Source organism: Rhizophagus irregularis, chromosome 3, assembly GCF_026210795.1.
Source record: "Rhizophagus irregularis chromosome 3, complete sequence".
Taxonomy (NCBI): Eukaryota; Fungi; Glomeromycota; class Glomeromycetes; order Glomerales; family Glomeraceae; genus Rhizophagus; species Rhizophagus irregularis.
This window is the reverse complement of record NC_089431.1, coordinates 3,213,320-3,234,727: the sequence shown is the minus strand read 5'-3', so window position 1 is coordinate 3,234,727 and position 21,408 is coordinate 3,213,320. Positions and strand designations below refer to the sequence as shown.

At 28.5% G+C, this 21,408-nt stretch overlaps 7 protein-coding genes across 7 annotated transcripts; 5 read left to right on the top strand and 2 right to left on the bottom strand.

Annotated features, from left to right (window-relative positions):
* Positions 1-553: 553 nt before the first annotated feature.
* Positions 554-1,194, bottom strand: OCT59_020802 (uncharacterized protein; the record flags this gene model as incomplete). Its single annotated transcript, XM_025316605.2, has 2 exons — positions 554-784; positions 859-1,194. The coding sequence occupies 2 exons, from the start codon at positions 1,192-1,194 to the stop codon at positions 554-556; spliced, it is 567 nt and encodes a 188-aa protein (XP_025180117.2).
* A 741-nt stretch (positions 1,195-1,935) lies between these two features.
* OCT59_020801 (uncharacterized protein) lies at positions 1,936-6,540 on the top strand (the record flags this gene model as incomplete). The annotated part of the gene is made up of 4 exons (XM_025316604.2): positions 1,936-2,241; positions 2,327-2,568; positions 2,661-6,069; positions 6,147-6,540. The coding sequence occupies 4 exons, from the start codon at positions 1,936-1,938 to the stop codon at positions 6,180-6,182; spliced, it is 3,993 nt and encodes a 1,330-aa protein (XP_025180116.1). The 3' UTR covers positions 6,183-6,540.
* A 306-nt stretch (positions 6,541-6,846) lies between these two features.
* Positions 6,847-8,855, top strand: OCT59_020800 (uncharacterized protein). Its single transcript, XM_066149408.1, has 2 exons — positions 6,847-7,670; positions 7,755-8,855. The coding sequence occupies exons 1-2, from the start codon at positions 6,970-6,972 to the stop codon at positions 8,749-8,751; spliced, it is 1,698 nt and encodes a 565-aa protein (XP_065990317.1). The 5' UTR covers positions 6,847-6,969; the 3' UTR covers positions 8,752-8,855.
* Positions 8,856-8,927: 72 nt separating this feature from the next.
* On the top strand, positions 8,928-10,353 carry OCT59_020799 (uncharacterized protein; the record flags this gene model as incomplete). Its single annotated transcript, XM_025323272.2, has 7 exons — positions 8,928-9,017; positions 9,097-9,177; positions 9,254-9,365; positions 9,444-9,550; positions 9,672-9,764; positions 9,849-9,953; positions 10,024-10,353. The coding sequence occupies 7 exons, from the start codon at positions 8,928-8,930 to the stop codon at positions 10,351-10,353; spliced, it is 918 nt and encodes a 305-aa protein (XP_025180114.2).
* A 28-nt stretch (positions 10,354-10,381) lies between these two features.
* Positions 10,382-11,966, top strand: OCT59_020798 (uncharacterized protein; the record flags this gene model as incomplete). Its single annotated transcript, XM_066149407.1, has 7 exons — positions 10,382-10,447; positions 10,522-10,612; positions 10,684-10,758; positions 10,839-11,005; positions 11,077-11,470; positions 11,556-11,660; positions 11,746-11,966. 7 exons carry the CDS (start codon positions 10,382-10,384, stop codon positions 11,856-11,858), a joined length of 1,011 nt encoding a protein of 336 aa, XP_065990316.1. The 3' UTR covers positions 11,859-11,966.
* On the bottom strand, positions 11,895-12,638 carry OCT59_020797 (uncharacterized protein). The gene is made up of 2 exons (XM_025310662.2): positions 12,420-12,638; positions 11,895-12,330 (listed from the first exon to the last, which is right to left on the bottom strand). The coding sequence occupies exons 1-2, from the start codon at positions 12,604-12,606 to the stop codon at positions 12,011-12,013; spliced, it is 507 nt and encodes a 168-aa protein (XP_025180113.1). The 5' UTR covers positions 12,607-12,638; the 3' UTR covers positions 11,895-12,010.
* A 2,158-nt stretch (positions 12,639-14,796) lies between these two features.
* On the top strand, positions 14,797-15,265 carry OCT59_020796 (uncharacterized protein; the record flags this gene model as incomplete). The annotated part of the gene is made up of 2 exons (XM_066149406.1): positions 14,797-14,961; positions 15,038-15,265. 2 exons carry the CDS (start codon positions 14,797-14,799, stop codon positions 15,263-15,265), a joined length of 393 nt encoding a protein of 130 aa, XP_065990315.1.
* Between the last annotated feature and the right edge of the window lie 6,143 nt (positions 15,266-21,408).

Below are 21,408 nucleotides of genomic sequence, written 5' to 3'. Positions count from 1 at the left end.
TTTCCATGTACTGCCGATCATGTGGATTGTATTAATCATTGCATTTGGAGAATGCACATTTTCACAATGTCAAGAGTGTGACAAAACGTGTTATTTAGTTCATCAAACTCGTAAAGCATTATCTAAATTCTATTTTATGTGATGATCATGGAGCCATTATTGTAGTTGATACAAATGCGAATTTTACTATGTTATTAGTTTATATGAAAAGATATTTATATAGTCTTATACTAGTATTATTTCTTATTTCTTAATTTATTAACCAATAGGATTACATATAATAAGATTTCTGATAAATAATTTTAATAATTTTTATTGTTTTTTTATATTATATAATCATTTATTTTAAAAAAAGGCAAGTAAATTTAATATTAAAAAAAAATATATATTTTTTATTTTCATTAAAATCATTTTTTTTAAAATAATTTATAATTTTTACATTGTAAATTAAATTATAAATTGTCATACGTGTTCACCGATCCAAATTGTATAACAGGTAATGGGTTAAAAGTTTAATCATTTAATTTTTTTTTTTACTCGTTTAATTTTTAATTTAATAGAAACAAGCACACCAATACATTAATAAAATTGGAGTTCCATTTTTATCAGGAATTGTGGTGTCAGTGAAATAAAAATCACAACATTTGTCTTGTAAATCGAATTTCTTGTATTGTCCTTTCCAAGAGTCATGTACGGTAGAACCTTCAGATTTGATAAGATCTACAATACCTTTAATGAGCTGATCAACTTCAGCAGAAGATAAAGTTAAGTTGTCGAACTTGGTCTATTAAAACATTATAATTAGAATAATTAGAAAGATTTTATCGAAAATTAGAAAATATAAACACAACATTATACCTTTAAATATCCAGCAAAATCGAAATTTGTAATATCTGCATCATAAAGAATGCTGTCTTCTAAAGCACCAGCTTGCGATGATTCAGAAGGATGTGTAGTTTCACCATTCCATTGATAATTTAATTCTTTTAGCCATTGTTGATGGCAGTATTGTTTAATGAAAGTTGTACTTTCTTTGATTGCTAGAAAGACATCTTGATTTTCATCGGTTGTAGAAATGAAAGCTGGTTTTCCAGCCAATCGAGCAGCTAGTTTATGTAATTCAAAAACACTTGTAGGTTCAGCAAGTTTGACGACGACGTTAATATATTCACTAGTTGATTTGTCGGAAAGCATTGTTTTTTGTTTTTTATAGAGAGGTTTTATTTTAATTATTTGGATTTCTTGCTCATTTTATAAGTGTTTGTGAGCAGTGACCTCATTATATCGTATTTGTGGCGCTTTTAGCCATAAAATAAATTAAATCAAACAGGGAAGAATTTTAATTTAATTTTTGGGCTTTCACCTGCATCTGTATATAGTACACGGGGTCTTATTCAAGAAAAGCTACAGTCAACTCAATATTACGAAGTGGGCGTCTCGTTATAGGACTATTCGTTAATATGATGGGAAAATCTGGTATAACCTGGAAAATTTTGATATATTATGGTATATTATATAATTTATAATGTAAAACGTAAGTTACACAAAATATCTTCGAAAAAAAAAATCGTTATAAAAGTTAAAAAGGGGCATACGGTTTATAAAATTTACTCCGTTAAACGGCATTTAATTAGTAAAATTCGATATTATGAGATTTTTTTTATATGTTACAAGACTTTAGTATACGCAGCGCTGCACGGCCTAGAAAAAATATTACGTAATATATATTCTCCTAAACCTGCTCCTAAACCTGCATGATTTAAATGATTTAAATGAGGGGTCATGTTTATTTTCTTGCTTCTTAAGGTATGATCTTCACTTGAACATCGACTCATGAAAATTCCAAAGTACTGTTGTTATCTTAATATCTGTTATCTATTTATATATTATTATTAAAAAATAATTTCGTATTTTCTACGCTAAGAAATTGTAAATATGGGTCGCAGATCTAAAAACAATAATAAAAATAACCAACCTCATACTCAAGCCAGTGTTTCTACATATCAACCAAATACTCAAATACAAACAACTGAACCTCCGAACAAACGTAAAAAACGTATTCAACCGGTTGAACAAACTACTCAGGTACAAGTGCCTAGGCAATCAGTTTTTGATCGCCTTGGCACTAAAAATTCAGGCGCTGCGCCCTTACCAAGACAGCCCACAATCAAAAAAGAAGTTAAGGAACACCTGTCTGGGATTGAAACTCGTAAATCAAGGAGAATTTCAGACGCACGGAAGGTGATTATGACGACTGTATAATGGCATATAATTGTAGGATGTTGGCTGGACACAAATTTATTGATTGTTACTTTAAATATTAAAGGCTGAACGTGAGCAGTTAGAGGGTGAACCTAAACAAGAATCAACACAGGACGATAAGAATAAATCTGAGGGTGGTACTAAGAGGAATACGGCAATTTCTAAAATTAATCCCAATAATACCGTAAAAGGTGGAAAGCGTGAAGAACCTAGACCACTACGAAGAAACTCACACAAACAACTTGAACAAAAACAAACTGTAGGGGAAGATGACTTTCAGGAATCAGAAATTCCCTCAACTTCAAAGTAAGAGTTGTAGATCAAAATAATTTAAAGGTTTATTGTTATTTGATTATGCGTTAATTATTTAATAAAAAAAATAAAATAAAAATAAATAGTGCAAGGGACATACAAAGAGAGGAAATGGAAGATAATACAAAAACTTTTCAGGAAATGCCCAAAGCTGATATTTCACCACAGTCACCTGCAGAATACAATGTTCAAAATGCCGAACGAGTCTTAAACGAGATTAAAGATGGTGGGAATGATGAAACGTCAGAGAATTTTGTCGGTTCGACCGAGTTTATTGTACAACAACAAAATAATGCTGTATATGAACATATTTCTGGGTTAGCGCAATCTGATCATGAATCAGATATAGCAAAAGAAGATGTCGTATCGATCCAAGCTGATGATGATTATTTGATGGGCATTGAAGACGAAGATCAAGAAGACCCTTCGTTTATGGGTGAACAATTTGCGGATCAAGAATTTGGCGAATCAGACCAACTTTTTACTTCACGTAGTGATAGGAATATGTCACCTATTCCTGATTCATATAAAGATCGTGAAAGAAAGGAACACGGAAGAAATAAGGACATTGATAACAAAGAAATACCATCAAGAATTCGTAATCGTGCTACAAATTCTGACGATGGACGTAATTCTGATAGGAGCTATGACCGTCCCAGCCGGGAAACTTCTATTCAACAGTCTCACGTAGATGATCGTAGAACCCGACTATATGAAAGAGATATTCGTGAACGCGAAAGAGAAGAAAGATATAATCGTGCAATAGCTACTGATCGAGCGCATGACGACAGAAGTTTCGACCGAGATAGACGAGAAAGAGAACGTCAAGATAGGTATAATAAAAGTTTGTTGGAAGATAAAGCCCATTTGGATATTCCGCGTCGAAACGAAAGGGATCGATTTCAACGCGAATTTGAACGGAATCGAAATGATCATGGTAGCCGAACCCCTAATGCTGAAACTTCTTCAAACAGTACTATCCGAGGCGCTACAAGTAGATCTCCAAGCGACTCCGACAAACCTCCAAGTAGAACACGATCACCTGAAAGAATTAAGAGAGAAGATCGAGAACTTCGGCCACGTGATGATGTTCGCGAATGGCAACCGCATCAAGATTTCCAAAGAGATCGTGATCGAATATCCCGACAGCGTGATGATTTGTCTAATAGAGATCGCGATCCAAGGATCAGAGATTTGTCAAAAGAAAAGGAAATCTCTTCTAGAGATCTTAAAGTGCAAGATAGAGATTCATTAAATCTCCGCAGAAATGACCAAATAGATGTTACTTTTCGGCGTTCAGATGAAAGAATATCTAATGCTCGTAGACTCGATGATCCTCGTAATGTTGGTATTCCTGAGAGAAATCCAAGAGATCCTCCACCTCGCGATCGAGAGAAGGATGGTCATTACCACCGTGATCAAGCTTTAAGACCAGAGCCAATTCGAAGAGATGAACGGCAACCAGCTGTCCGCTCTAAGAACGAAACTCAAAATGATTCTGTTTACCAAGATAATCGAGATAAAGAACCTAGACAACGAAATATCCAGCCTAACGTTCTTACTGAACATGATCGACCTGATAAAAGAAAGAGGGAAGACATCGAACTTAATGAGCGTAAGGCTTATTATGATCGGGAACAAAGGGGTGATGCAAATTCTTTCAATCAACGTCTTCCTGACTATCGTATCAGGGATAAAGAGAGAGAGCAACGCCATCGTGAAGATTATCCTTCTAAAGATGGTAATCGAGTTGTAGTAAATAGAGATCAGGATAGAGATTTAACGAATCGTAAAGAAGACCGAATGTCGCCCACCCATGATCGTAATGTCGGTATACCTGACCATTATAGACCTTTATCGGACCATCTAAAAGAACCTGATCGTCGATCACTTCGGGAGTACGAAAGAGACTATAACATTGATAAGTATCGTGTTGATTATGATCGGGATATGAGAGATCGAGTTCGTGATGACCACGAAAGTCGGAGTAACTCCGTTGAGAGAACGGATCCGCAAAAGCATTTGTATGATCGCCATCAACGAGAATTGGAAAAAAGACGGGATATGGAAGATGATCCAGTGCCTCGTACAAGTAGGTCTGAATCTACGCGACGTTCTGATACTGAGAGACCTGCTCAAACTCTCATGGACAATCAACGTGATAATATTCGGGATTATTCGCAAGAAGCACATATGCAAGAAGAAAAAAATAGAGATCCTCAAGACCAATTTATAAAGGAGTCGAAAAGAGTTCCAGTAAACGAGGATGAAGATTCTTTACCTCCTCATCCCTGGATAAAATGCAAGTCTAGTAGGAACAAAGATTATTATTTCAATACACAAACTCGTGAATCTCAATGGAACTATCCCGAAACAGGGAAAAATCGGCAGACTCAAAATGATGGTAACAAAAACATCGATTATGATCCTCATAAAGATGAGGATGAGCCTCGTAAAAAGATCCGTTTGAATGAAAACGGTGAGAGTGTCGTGGCAAATTCAGACATTAATCCTCAAATTGGGCACGAAGATAAAACTTCGACCGTTAACGAAAATGACTCTATTAATAAAGAAGTTTCTTTAAAAGATGAAATTTCATTTGATCAACAGTCAGAGCTATCGTCTAGACTACCTCGAAATAACTCTACTTTTTTGTTTTCGCCCTCATTGCCACAATCTCAACCTTCTCCCGGAGCGTCGGCGGCATTCTCACCTCCACATCGTTCAATTTCTTCCGAATATAATGAGCGCCGATTTAGTTCTGATTATGGGATACAATCAAGCCCACGAAGAGGTTCTTATGTTGGACCTCAACCACATTCTCCTCAAATGTCTTCTTTAAGATCGAATCCAGGTCCATTTAATCGGGGGGGTTCTGTTGATATATACGATCGCAATGACGGATTCCGCAATGATGAATTTATCTCTAGTCGTTCACTCGGTGACCCACGTAACATCTCTAGTCCAAGCGGTAATAACAACAATGGATTGACACCAACATTTCCTGGGTCTCCAATTCGTTCAAATAGGTCGGGAATGTATAATTCGTTTGGGATTGAACAAAATGTTTCACCGGGAAGTAGGCGTTCTGGAGTTGGACGTGAGTTACCAACATTTACTCAGCCTCGGGTGAGAACTGTTCACGAAGAAGAACGTCAGTATTGCGGTGAAGAGCAAAGTATGAAAGTGGAAGAACTTCCCACTAATGAAGTTCATAATCACGAAGTGGAATCTGGTAATCAAACGACAGTCGGCCAAGGTTATGAAACCTTCAATGAACAAAATGCTGACGAAGAATCTGACGAAGATACTTGGCGGTCAGACGAACCTGTCGAATATGGAACGGCCGAGACTGAGCCGGTCTCCATCTTCCTGTTCCGTCGTGCAAGTTCAAGAGTGAATCAAGGTGGGGTCAAAAAGAAATTTTTGAATCCAAGAAAAGAATATGAGGTAGTGAAATCCATTTGTGGAGGCAAGGGAATGCACCTATTCAAAGTAAGCTATTAATTTATAGAGTCATAATTGTATATCATACATCAATACTAATTTTATTCTCCTTATGGTTATAATAGCACTCTTTTGCCACCGCACATTCGCGTCGCGAATGAGGCACAGACAAAATCTAATCACGTGATTACACGTAAATTTTAAAAGTAAATCTTTGATGAGAAAATGTTTTCCCATTCCGATAGAAATTATTAATTTATAAATTTAACAAGGCTCGTATTACGAATCTAGTATTAGATTTTTCATCCGGTGAATGAAAATAATATGAATTTTATTTTTCCGGAACATATATACTCAAACAAAATACATCAGAGACAAAGTTATTGACTTTGACGACATTGATTTTCAGTTTCTAATTTAGACGTCGAAGAATAAATTAAGACAAGGAAAAAACATTCCTATCCAATAATATTACTAATAAATTTGCAATTGTTCATTTATGACAATTGTTCCTCATAAAAAGTACCGATTTTTGTCTTTGTGATGTTTTTCCATAAAGTCATTGCGTGACCAATTAGATTCGTAGTGATATTTTCCGCAGTAATACAAATTCTTAATTTGTCTACAATAACAGTTAACCTATGTTTTTGTAAGGATTCCTTTTTCGTATTATCAATAGATGTTTATGTAATTGCGTAATTGTTCTCCGTAAATTGGGGTAAGCTGGGTATCGGGTAATTTATAGTTGTTTTAGGCAATTACATGTGACTATTGATTTGGGCTTAGATAACCTATAAAACGGGATACTTTTTTTTGATAAACCTTAGCAAGCTCTTTTTTGACTGGTATTTTTTTCTTAAAAACAAAATAAAATAAAAATAGGTAAATTATAACGATTTTTTCATAAATATTTTAATAATTTAATTAAATAATTTTTTAAAGTCAACCATGACAGAACAAAGTCAACAAGAAGCTTTTACAAATGCACTCACAAAAGAATCGAATGATATAGGCCAAAACACGTCAAAGGTTAATGTGGAGAATAAAAAAGTAACAATAGAAAACGAAAATTCGGGGCAAAACTTGTTAGAAAAAAATAAAGATTCAGAAGAGAATAAAATTGATATGAATTCAATTAATGACATGGCCTCTTCAACTGGCGAAACTAAGGAAGACGAAAATCCGGAAAAAAACTTATTAATAGAAAATAAAAACTTGGTCGAAAATAAAAGTGATACGACTTTGGTCAATGACACAAACGATCCCTCTTCAACCAGTGAAATTGTGAATATGAAGGAAGACGAGAATCCGGAAGGAAATTTGTTAAAAGAAAATAAAAATTTAAACGATAACAAGAGTGATACAACTTTGATTAATGGCACAAATGATCCCCCTTCAACTGACAAAACTGTGGATCGCAAAGTAACAATAGAAGAAGATACGGAAGATAAAAATTTAGACGATACGAATTCAAAAAATGATGCAAATAATTCTACCGCTTCGACCAGCGAGACCGTTGACGTAGCAATTCCTCAGCAGAAGAAGAAGAAGAAGAAGAAGAAGAAGAAGAAATCTGGAAATGATGAGTCTAATTTAGATTTTCATGATATTGGACCAATTGAAGAAGATGAGAATAGACTCTATGATCCGTACGTTGAAATTGCAAAATTTTGTTCAATCCGCCATATAAATTTTAAACTAACCTTAAAGTGATGTTCTTTATTTTTGAATAGATCGAAATCACTAACACATCGCGTGGAAATAGCTGTTCAGAAATATAAAAAGAACCGTAAATTTACTTCTACTCGGAATCAGGTTTTCAATTCTTATCTACGTTTCGGAGGAATTAGCACTGGTCCTAAGTCTTTCTTAGGTCAAGATGGACTCGATAACGCAGACGCAGACGCAGAAGAAATTGCTGCACGCCGCGCAACAGATTATATTGACGATGAAGCAGATGACATGGAAGTAAACTTCACGTACATTGTTCGCGTCTACTTGTCTAGCTTTTTAATCGATAAATCTGGTTATGTTCAAATGGACCAATTTCGCGAAGGACCTCAGGTTGTGATATCATTTTTAAATTATTTACATAACCATAAGGTATGTCCGGAGTATGAAGAAGATATGCAAACGGCTTTGCAAATCGCGAACAAAGCAAAAGAAGAATTACCAAATTGCAAAGCGCTCGCACAGAATGCGCCAGGAAAACTCAACAAGGCGTGTTCTTTATTATTCGGAGGAGAATTATATGGTATGCTTGATGATCCTTGGAATGGAGAAGAAATTGTAGCGTCAATGATTGGAATATCAAAGGGGGAAGGAAAACAACTCATTAGAGAGTTATTTGGCGCTAATGCAGTCGAAGAGTTGACCCGAGTTAAAGAAGATTCTAAAACCGCTTTGATATGTGAAATTATTGGAGTTGAACCTTTTCAAAGGGATATATCGGAGGCTTCCGCAGATGAAACCCTTCAAAATTCTAATGAATTACACAACACGCAAGAAACTGATCTCAAGAAAATAAAGTTACGTGAATTTGATGTGTCTACTGCGGAACCTTTTTATATCTGTGTAAATTCAGATTTAGGAATTTATGCTATGCCCGGAATGCGTATCACTGCCGATTTTCATAAGTTATCTAATGGATTTTGGTATTGGGATAAAGTAACAAATGTATATCCTTCATATTATCAACCTTGTGAAGATGATTCCGATGATGATGATTAAATTAAATTTTAGATTTTGCATTATTCTATTTTTTGTTTTTTTTTGTATTGTTTTATGTAAATTCTATTATAATAAAATCCCAATAAAGTAATCAAATCACCATCATGATAAGATCTTGTTGATCCAGCCAGATTTATATTATTTATTGTTTGCGAATTAATTTGAACATATGAAAAATGTCTCACTTGGGAAATACACATTCTTCTTTGAACGTTAATTCTTTAAGAGATTTGGCGAGAAAAGAATTAACTAATGTTTTAGATTCAGTATGTTATTTTCAAAATAAAAAACTTTTGTTTAATAAATTGACCTATTTATTAACTACATATTTGGAAAAATAAATAGGTTAGAGGAAAAAAATGTTTAGTGCTAGATCCAAATATCAGTGGGCCTTTAAGTTTGATAGCTGGGTTTTCTTTATTAAAAGTAGTTATTTTCAAGAAATTACATAAATTTGTATTTGTAATTTGAAATTCTAAAACTAATAAGATGCTAATAATAGGAACATGGAGTAGAAAAAGTACATTATCTTCAACAAGGACCTTTAGAGACTGAGCTAAAAAGTTTGATTTATATATGTCGCCCGCAACTGAATTATATGAAATATATTGCTGGTATAAATTTCGTATATTTATTTTTGTTTCTATATCGACCATAATTTTTTGACTTTGTTTATCATTATGTTTTCGTAGAACATATAGCTCATCATCAAAAAGATGTTGTATCAAATTATGAATACAATCTTTTCTTTGTCCCTCGAAGGACTATGATTTGTGAAAGAGTCTTGGAAGAAGCTGGCGTCTTTGGAGATATCCTTATTTTAAATCAAATCATCAATTTCATATTTCTTTATAAAAATTTTATAAATCTCAAAACTTAATTAAGCCAAATAATTTCCTTAACTGGGTTGATTCTTACAGATTACGATCGGAGAATATCATCTTGACTTAATACCATTTGAAGATGATTTGTTATCTTTAGAGTTAGATAATACCTTTAAAGAACTCTATCTGGTATTTTATTGTTTATGACAGCAAAGGTTATAAGTAATATTAGAACAAAATTATGAATTTTTTTAAAAAAAAAATTAAATATAGGATGGTGATTATACTTCAATTTATTATGCGGCAAGAGCACTTATGAAGCTCCAGACGAAGTTCGGGCTTATTCCAAGAGTTATTGGGAAAGGAGATTGTGCTAAAGTAAGAAAGATTACATCTATTCGATTGAAATTATTCATATTAGTATATTAATTCTTATTCGTTAATCTAGCACCTAGCTGACATGTTGCTTCGTATGCGTAAAGAAGTTGCTGTTGACGACCCGTCATCCACATTATCAGTATCTCAAAACGTAGATTCTTTAATTATCTTAGATCGCTCTGTTGATCTCATTTCTCCTCTTTGCACGCAGTTAACTTACGAAGGGTTGATAGATGAAGTGTTCGGTATAAGAGCTTCACACGTAGAAGTTGATTCAGCTATTGTTGGCCCTGCTTCACAAAAATCAGCTCCAGCAGCAGCAACATCAACATCGAATGCCGCATCAACAACGTCACAACCCTCCACTCCCGCCAAAAAAAAAAATTCCACTCAATTCTAGTGATAGACTATTTGTTCAATTGAGAGATATGAATTTTGCTGTTGTGGGCGGAGTCCTTAACAGAGTCGCAAGAAGAATTAATGAAAATTACGAGGTACGCTGACAAAAGCTTAATCTTTATAATCTCAATAGCAATTAATATATATACTTTTTATCATTAAATAATAGGAGAGACACCAAGCCAAGACAGTTATGCAGATTCGCGAATTTATTAATAAGCTAGGAGGACTTCAATCTGAACATCAATCATTAAGGACCCGTATCCTTATTTTATTATATGAATATACGGAAAAAAAATATTTATATTTACCTTAAGCAACTTTATTCTAGATACTGGCATAGCTGAAGAAATTATGGCATATACTGTTACTCCTGAATTTAACAAAGCCCTCGAAGTGCAACAAAGTAATCATTTATTATACCTTATTTGAAGAATTTTTTTTTATAATTTGATGAATGAAAATTCATAAAAAAAAAAATTTTAGATTTGGTTGCAGGTATAGAGATAAATTTACAAAATGAACATATTGAAGAGATGATTAATCGGCAAGTACCAATCTTACAAGTTTTAAGATTATTATGTCTACTAAGTTTAGTGAATGGTGGTTTGAAACAGAAGAGCCTTGAATTTTTCAAAAAGGAAATTTTACAGGTAAACATGAATTTCATTTGAGAATCAAAATGTAGGATTATTCAATTAACTATTCGTGTATAATATTTAAGACTTATGGATTTGAACATCTTCAAACACTCTTGAATTTGGAACGCTTAAATATGTTTGTTAAACAAGGGTCTGCTAGTAGTAAATTTAACTACGTCAGAAAACATCTTCAGCTAATTGTTGATGAGGTTGATGAGCAGAGCCCTCAAGACATTTCGTATGTATATTCAGGATACGCACCGTTGAGTGTACGCCTGATACAATGTGTAACAAAAGGTGGACTGACACCAATTAGTAATCCCGTGGGTGCTAATGCAGCAGCTAATCCCATTGGAACTGGTGGTGCTGCAAAGGGTATCGTTGGGTGGAAAGGACATGAAGAAGCTTTGAAAATGTTGCCAGGTAAAACATTCGATGAAGTTCAGAAACTTGATGATGGAGCCATTCATTCTAAAAGTAAGCATAAGTTTTGTTTATAATATGCTAAAATAAGAACAAAATCAATTGATTCTCGATTTTCTTGATATATTTTTTTTATTAGAATTTGCCCAGGGACAGCAACCACGTGTTACTCTCATATTTTTCTTGGGAGGATGCACATATACTGAAATTTCAGCAATAAGATTTATGGCACAACAAGATGAAGGTAATACCTCTTTCATTTTAAATATGTTAACTAATTGTATTTTAGTTTATAATATTAAATTATCTTCTATTAAAAAAAAATAAAGGACAACGTGAATATGTCATTGCTACGACTCAAATTGTCAATGGCAATTCACTGTTGAGTTCGGTTATGCAAAAAATGGATAATTTGGGTCATTCTGCTGGTGGAAATTTTTAATGATAAAATAGAATCTTTTTTTATATTAATATGTATTTATCAAGATAGAATTATTGTATTTTATTTGTGGTTTCTTTTAAATAAATATTGATCGCCGAATGAGATATAATATTATTGTTGTCCACATTTTTTTATGATTAAATGAATGTCTTTTATAGTTTTGCCCTTATATCTTTACCAATTTTTTCACTTTCATCTTTACTTAATCTTAATCTTCCGCCGCTTCTACTTTCAACCTCTTTAAATCGTGGTATAATATGAAAATGTAAATGAAAAACTACTTGTCCCGCAATTTGTCCATTGTTTTGAAGTATATTAAAATCTTTAGTACCAACACCTTGAATTACTGCATTTGAAATTTGAGGTAATACAGAACCCAAGGAAGACATTATTGAAGGTGAAGCTAAAGTTAAACGTGAAATATGAGTTTTGGGAATTACCAGAGTGTGACCTCTAGAAATCGGAGCAACATCTAATAAAGAATTAAAATTAATGGAAGAAATTCAAAAAAAAAATTTTTAATGTTGGGCAGATAAGAAAAATTTGGATAATTTACTGTACCCAGAAAAGCTAATATTTCATCATTTTCAAAAACTTTTATACAAGGCAATTGACCGGATACAATTTTACAAAAAGTACAATCCTTTTGGTCTTCTGAAGGTACTGAATTAGACTTAACATTCAGTGAAAGATTTCGAGGAGATTCAGGAGTAATGCGAGGAAAAAGCGGATTATTAATAGGTGACATGTTTCCAAAAAAAAATGATTACAGAATTATCTGAAAGCACCAAAACGAACATCGTGTAATATAAATAATGTGTTTGTCTGTTCGTTAAACCCAATTAGTCCTTGAATTTGATCCTAAATTGGTCTAGAGTTAACAGGTCCTAGAACCAGGTCCTGAGTCGGAGTCTTGGAGATCTAGATTTTAATTTTTTATAAAAAGAATTATTTTACATATTTTACATTACTTTAAAGGTAAAACTGTAACAAATTATATTGTATTACAAATTAACTCTATATATAAATTGTAAAATTAAAATTGGTTTAATACCAAATTCAATCAGTTTTACTAGTAATACTAATTTTTTATTATAATAATTTTATAATTTTATATAATTTTTTTTTAACTATAGTGTTAACTTAACAATAAAATTAGAGTACTTATAAATCTTTCAATACTGAAAAAATAAAATTTCAAAGAAATAAACTGGTGACTTTATTTTTTAAGTACTATTAAATTACTGATCAAATTTTCAAAAAAAATGTTTACATAAAAAGTTATAAGTTAACTTAAATTTAAAATAAAAAAAGTTATATTATCTAAAGGAAAATAGTAAAGAATCATTTGCTACAACTTTATTAATATTACCTTTTTTTAACACTTTATTACATTTGATTTAGAATTAATTTACAATACCAAAATCAAATATTTTATTTATCAATAATTTCTGATTACAAATTTAAAAAGAGTCTCTTGAATTAAAGTTTAAAACCACTATATTTATTATATTTATAGTTATTTTATTTCTGTTTCTGTTTTTTATTTTTAAAAAATAACAAATTATTCTTTACTAACTAATTGTATATGCAAACTATTACTAATTATATTATATAACTATAAATAAAACTAATAATAAAACTAATTAAAATTTTGTATTTAATAATTACTTAATAAAAAAATATATCTTGTGTTAACTAATAATACTAAAAATGAAAATTATACACTGGTAAAAAAATGGTCTATCCTACACATATCCTACACATATCTTACATATATTGGGTACTCAAAATGTAGAAAATCATACACATATTATACACATATCGGGTACTTATATATATAGTATACCTATCAGGTACCTGATATATGTATGATATATATATTAGTACCCGATATGTGTATGATATGTGTATTATTTGTGTATGATTTTCTACATTTTGAGTACCCAATATGTGTAAGATATGTGTAGGATAAATCATTTTTTTACCAGTGATAATAACTCTTCCTACCAATCGCATAGACCATTTTTTTTTACAAAATTTCAGCAATAATATTTTGAAGAAAAATACCAAAAATATGGTTTCCACTCGCAACTAATCTCTATACCTTTGAATGAAAACACTTCTCAGCCTATTTGATAATGAGATATTCTACACTTTATTTGAAAAAATGCTGCAAATTCTATGTTCTATTAGTGTAACTGGGATTAGTCAAACCCTCGAAGAAATAGAACTGGCAACATACAAGCATTTAAATAACCTTAATAAAACCTTTACTGATGAACTCCAAAAAGTTGGGGTAGAAGACTTCGACAGCTTTCTTTTTCTCTTCTATACTTTCAAAGATATGTGAGTTATGCTTCTATATGAAATGTCAAAAAGCTTTATGAGAAAAATGGAAAAGCATTATGTGAGCAATAAACAACAACAGTTTAGAGAAAAGAAGTGCGTAATATATGCTGAAATCACAAAAGATTCTGATTCCAATGATTCCTGATCTACGTCACCATCCCTAAGGAGAAATGAAACACTCAAAACACTTTTAAGAAGAGTAATACACAAGACAAACTGCAGCAGCAAAAGATGAAGAAGTTCAAGCTTTACACTGGAAAAGATTTCGATTGGCTGTCGCGACTGGATACAGCTACAAAATAAGGCTCACATTTATAAAATAGTTATTTATGATATCCCCTCTACCATGCTGCAACTCGATATCCTTACGAATCTAAAGAAATAGGATCAAGTTATTGCATTCGAAAGTCAAGACGCAAAAGAAGTATTTGATTGTAGTAGTCTATCATCAATTTCAATGAGTGATGGCACAAGTTGAAATAATGGAATATAGACTGTTTCATTTAGAGGAATGCCTGTTAAATAGTTCCCTGCATCCTGAAATTTGAAGCAACGCAAAGAACGAAAAAGATTTCAGGCTATTATTATGGATATATCCAAATCTGTTACTAATAATGTTGTTTACAATGCAGAGAATCCTGCCCAATCAATGCTATCGCAACTGGATAGTGCTTTAACTTTCAAGATTATTCAAAACTATAGACGTAGAAAGTTGATTGTGTATTTTAACATTTGGGGAAGCCTGGATAAAGTACTTTGATATAGAATTTAACTTTGAAGAATTTAAAGGTATTTGGACTATATATTTTTCGCCTACCTTGAATCAGCCTAAAAATAAGCCACCAAAGAAAACAGACTCTATTCAAAAGCAGAATCAAAAGAAGACTCCAAATGTTACACAAAAAGTGGATAACCATAATGATAGACAGCTTAAGAAGGGGAAGTTCTTTGAAAAAAAAAAGCAATCTACTTCAAATAATAAGAATTTTGATGGCAATGATAAACTTACAATTTTAGCTGAAATTCAGGTGTTGTTAAGATCACTGGCCAACTGACAGGATGATTGGGCCAAATATGGAGTAATAGAGTTATGGAGTGCTCACTATCATACACATTAAATATTAACCCTTTTTTTTACCCTACTTTTTTTGTTAAAAATCCTCTTTTTTTTTTCTTGCTGTTTCATAATGGATCTCGCTAAAATTTCCTTATAGATATAGACTAAGAGGAAGGGATTCCTTCTAAGAACGATTATGCGCTTGACGTAGAAAAGCTTTCTTATAGTTAAATTGCCTTTAATAAGTAATGCTTCGTAAATCAAGAATAACGAGTGCTTTAAATCTTACTGATTATTAGTTTATTATAGTTTATTTTTATTTGTATAATGTATTATGAACACTTTTATTCTAATAAAGGATTTAAATATGCTGCCATTGGAAAAAAAAAAAATACTAAAAAATAATATCTCCTTTTAAAGTAATTTCACTTATAATAATGTTAAGAAATAATATCTTTTTATAAAGTAATTTTCATTTATCAATATAAATGATCTTTATAAATCTATTGTATTATGCTTTGTTATATTGATCATTATTATATATTATATGATTATTATTATATTTTTATTTATTTTATTTATTGTATTATATATTGCATCTTTCTTTTTAGATATCTTCTTGCAATACTTTAAATTTAAAATATATAAATCTTCATTTTTAAAGTATTAAAGCATTTTGATATTACAATATATTAACTAATATATTAGCAAATTTGTATAATTATATGTCAGCTAAATATAATAAATTAATTAAATAATTGGATTTTCTATTTGATTATAATATAAAATTATATATATATATAAAATAAAATTTATGCATATTTGTGCATATATGCTAAAGATGGTCAAGTATCGATTCATCAGTCTGTCAGTCGTGAATCCATGCAGTCAGGTACTGGATGGGGCGATCTTCCCAAATCTACGGTCCTAATAAAGACTGATCATGCGATTGGTCGAAATATGATTACGTGATATTATACAAGTCCAAAAAAGGAAATTTTATTTCCTTCCAAAATGGAAAAAATAGTTATACAAGAATCTAAAAAAGGATATTTTTGTGATGATCATTTAATTTTAGCTGGAATTATTATAAATTTTAAAATTTATGAAAGACCAATGGAAGATTGCGTTCTACACAGTCTAGTCTTTTTGCATGTAGGACCAGAAAGGATTATGGTCTTTAGGATCGTTGACCATCTTTAATATATGCATTCCTCCATTTTTGGTAATTTTATATAGTAAATTTGTTGATCATTAATTATTACATGACTTTATTATTAAAATCCTGATTTTTTTAAATATTTATATTACAACTTTTATGTATATATTATAGAGTCTTAAAAATTTATTTACTATATGTTAAGGTTGCTTGCCGAAACCTAGGGGTTTAGGCAAGATGGCGTTTCGCCGAAAAGCGAAATTCTGCCGAAACTATATTAAAGTTATATTAAAAAACTGGCGAAACTTTGGAGAAAGGCGAAACTGCCGAAACTTATTATAAATGCCGAAACTGCCGAAACTCTGCCGAAACTATAATAAATCTATAGTAAAATTTTGACGAAACTAATCGTAGGATTTTAAAGAGGTTTAGACAAGCAACCTTACTATATGTATTTTTGCCTAATTTATAATTTTACTTAATGAGTCATAAAAAGTTAAAATCTTATTTTTAGTTTTTTACTTTTATATAAGATATATATATTACACAGATGTATACAAATTTTAAATCATTAAAATAAATAAATAATAAAATATAATAAAATAATAAAATTAAAGTTTACTATCTTTAATTATAGAATCTATAGGCTAAAAGTAATTCAATTGAAAAAACAACTTATATAAATTAATATTTATTAATAAAGTATATATTTTATTTGAATGATAAATAATACAGAATTTTTAATAAATTTAGACATTGTATATATTTGTAAACTAATTTTACTTATATTATATTTAATAAAATTTCTGCATATTTTGTAAAATAAAAAAAAATCAAAAAATATAAAATAACAAAATAAAATAATAAAATTAAAAAATTAAATGAAATTAAAAATAACTAATCAAATAACATTAAAATAAAATCAATATAAAATAAAAAATAAAATATATTTTGCCTTTTACATAATGCTTAAATCTTGTATTCTATATAAAATAATATACAAATTTTTTATAATATATGTATTTTACAAATTTATTTATTTTCTTTAAGTAATCAGTGATTACTATATAGCAAAATATCAAAAAAAAACTTCATATAAAATGGTTAAAAAATCATGATTTTGAATTTCTATTTTTTGACTTAAAATATTCTTCTTATTTAAAATTTTTGGTTTAAAACTTTTATATGAAGTTTTAAAATTTTCATGAATATCTATTTATTTCTGGTAAATGTAAAATAAAGAATATTATTAGTTTTCATTTTACTACTAGTTTAATTTTGAGTCAACAATGGCCATATAAAATTTATTTTTAAAAATATATCCATTATATAAATATACACTTTTTTTTTATTTTATTATTTTTAAATATTAGTTTTCTATTTCATATACTTTAAACAAATTTAAAATATAAATCATTTTAAAGGCTCTTTAAATATATCAGATATGATATTTAAAATTTTAAATAATATTAGATTTATTTATTATCTTTATTTTTTCTTTGTCTTAATATTTTTATCATGGTCATACTAGCTATTTTAAATGTTATATAATAGTTAATTTTATATACAGTCAGACCTCTATATACTGATACAATATATACTGATATTTGCTTATACTGATGATTTTAATTTTACTATTTTTCAATTAATAAAAAAACTTTGTTATACTGATGTTTTATATGTATATATAGATCTAGTTTATATACCAATATATTAACTATTTAAGATTAGATCACATAAATAAAGTTACGCAATTTTCCCTACTTCTAATTCTTGATGTAATTATATAATTGATTGTAATTATATAATTGATACAATTTTGCTTCTAATTCCTAATGTAATACATAATTGATATAATTGATATAATTTTGTTAATAAATTTTTTAAATTTTATAAAATGTAGATTAAAGTTGTATGTTTATAATTTATATATATTAAAATATTTTATACTAATATTAATTACATTATTTATAATAATATCGGTATATAAAATTTTTTTTATAAACTGATAATTCGATATACCAATACTTTTTTCCAAAACAGCAATATCAGTATATAGAGGTAGGTTTGACTGTACCAGTAAATTATTTAACTAGTTATTTTATCTAATATATAATACAAACTGCAGTAGACATTTACTATAGTAAAATTTAACTAAAAAGGATACTCTACTCTTAAAGTATTAATAATAATTGTAACTATTCAGATAGGATTATAAACATTCTAAAGGTCTCATTAGGAATATTAGCAGAATACCAAAATCCTTTATTGAAATATGCAGTTATACTATATATATTGATTCACTATGGTGCAGTTTAATTACTCTAATTTCTGTACCTTTATATTATTAGTAATAGTGTCTGCAGTAAAATTCTTTTAATTTCTGTGATCGTACTAAGAATGATTAAACCTATTAATTAAATTATAATATTTATAATCATATAATTTTATTAAGTATAATAAGATTTTTTCTTTTTTTTAATAATTATATAATATATATTACTTTTCTTATTTTTTTTTTTTTTGCAAAGTAGTGCAATTTGTGAGTTTATTAATTATATAAAAAATAGAAAGTTCCATTACATGTATAATTAATTTATTTAAAACTCCAAACCAGTTCCCCATCCATAAGATTGCTCCTGTACCCTACCATCACCTTATGAAATTCACCTATATCCTCCCATAGTAGCTATCAGATTATATCACTGGTAAAAAAATGGTCTATCCTACACATATCCTACACATATCTTACATATATCGTATTAAAATGTAATCATACACAAATAATACACATATCATATACATATTGGGTACTTATATATATAGTATACCTATCAGGTATCTGATATATGTATGATATATATATTAGTACCCAATATGTGTATGATATGTGTATTATTTGTGTATGATTTTCTACATTTTGAGTACCCAATATGTGTAAGATATGTGTAGGATAAATCATTTTTTTACCAGTGTATAGGATCATCATTATCGTATGGCTTTAGTAAATGCTTTCTCATACAAGCAAAAGAAGAACTATATTTGTATTTATATAATTTGAAATTATTATATGCCTTCCAAATTACCCTATTTCCATCTTTAATAAATTGATTTATATATTATCTTGTTTTTTCTAAAGCAACTGACCACTGTTCACTATATTTGAAAATTTTCCTTCCATTACTTTTCTTATTTTTATTTATATATTTATTATAATACTATTATAATATTTTTTTAAATTTTTTTTTTAAATTTTTTTAGTAATAATCAATACTTACTTTTTTTTTTATAAAATTTTTAATTATTTTAGTATTTTTTAAATTCTTAAAAAATTTTTTTTTATTAATCAATTTAGAAAATAATATATATTATATTATTGTTAAAGAAGTTTATATTTTATGTTTTTTTTTTAATGATTTTTATATGTTTTATTAATATTAAGTTTATATATTATATAAATAAATTATCATAAGCTATATCTATCCAGTAGAATGCAATCATCAAAATACAAATAAAAATAAAAGTAAAATAAAAATAAGTGATACTATATTTATTAATTTAAACCATACTGATTTTGATTTGATTTGATTTGATTTTTTTTCTTTTTATCCATCCCCTTCTTCTTTCAAAATTAATGAATTTAAACTTAAAATAAAATTAGTTATATTATTATTAGGTTTATTATAACATTATTAACAATATTTTTTATCTTTTTATAAATGCAACTATATCACCAAAAGTTATTATTAATTAGTAAATAAATATATCTGATCATGAGTTTTTTTTTCCACTCTATAGTACTTTAATAAAATAAGATTTTTTCAAATGGAATATCATCAAGTATTACAATTTGATCTTCTTATAAATCTGATAAATTATTCTTCTTTAAATATTATTTATTCTAATTATAAAATTTTATATGATTTATATCATTTATTATTAAAAATAAATGATATCTAAGTAATAAATGATGTAATATGCTATATATGGGTAAAATTGATTAATTTATTATAATTACATAAAACTATTAGAAATATAACTATTATTAGGTACTTCATTTATATTTAATATCTATCTCTATATTGAATACTTTGTATCTAATAACTCTATAATATAAATATTATTATATTTAATTCTATTATTTTTAATAAGAAAAAAATACATAGTTTAACTTAATCATTTATTTAATTTGAAAATTTAAGAAAAAAAGGGGATTTTATTAAATAAATTAAAATTTAAATTTAAAGAAAATATTTAAATATAATTATTGTATATATTGTAACTAAAATTAAAATTTGACTGAATTTAAAATTCAAATACAGGAATTTCTGAAAAAGCCAATTGAAATTTAAATTCAGATATAATCTTCAAGTATCTGAATTTAAATTTAGTTAAATTGGAATTTCAGATGTAAGATTAACATGTTTAAATTTCAGTTATAGGGTTATCTGAAATTAAGATATCTGAATTTTAATTTCAAATAAAATTCCAATGTTTGAATTTAAAATTCAATTAACTTTTCCAGAAATTCCCATATCTGAATTTTAAATTCAATTAAATTTCAATTTCAGTTACAACATATATTTATCAAAATTTAAATTAAAAATAAAAAAAAGTAGAATATATTAAACAAATAATTAACAGTCAAGTTAATATAATTTTTTTAAAAAAGTAAAAGTTTATAATAAATAAATATAATATAATAAATATTACAATTAACTTTTAATATAATGAATTTATTTTATAATAAATTTTTCTTAACATATTAATTAAGTATTAAATATTTCTTATTATAACAAATTAGCCAATTAATTTTTTACTATAATCTTATATATTAAAAGTTATCTGTCCTTATTTTTTTAATTGGATTTTATTATTTTTAACTTTGTTTTATTATATTTAAAAGCTAAAACTTTTAATTTTATTTCATTTATTATATTTGAATTTAATTTATATTTATTGTTTTTGATTTTTAATTTATA

Coding starts and splice junctions, on each gene's coding strand:
- OCT59_020797 (XM_025310662.2), bottom strand. CDS start 12,606: ATGTCACCTATTAATAATCCGCTTTTTCCTCGCATTACTCCTGAATCT. Junction 12,331..12,419: donor TGAAATATTAGCTTTTCTGG/GTACAGTAAATT, acceptor ATTCTTTATTAG/ATGTTGCTCCGATTTCTAGA.
- OCT59_020800 (XM_066149408.1), top strand. CDS start 6,970: ATGACAGAACAAAGTCAACAAGAAGCTTTTACAAATGCACTCACAAAA. Junction 7,671..7,754: donor GAGAATAGACTCTATGATCC/GTACGTTGAAAT, acceptor ATTTTTGAATAG/ATCGAAATCACTAACACATC.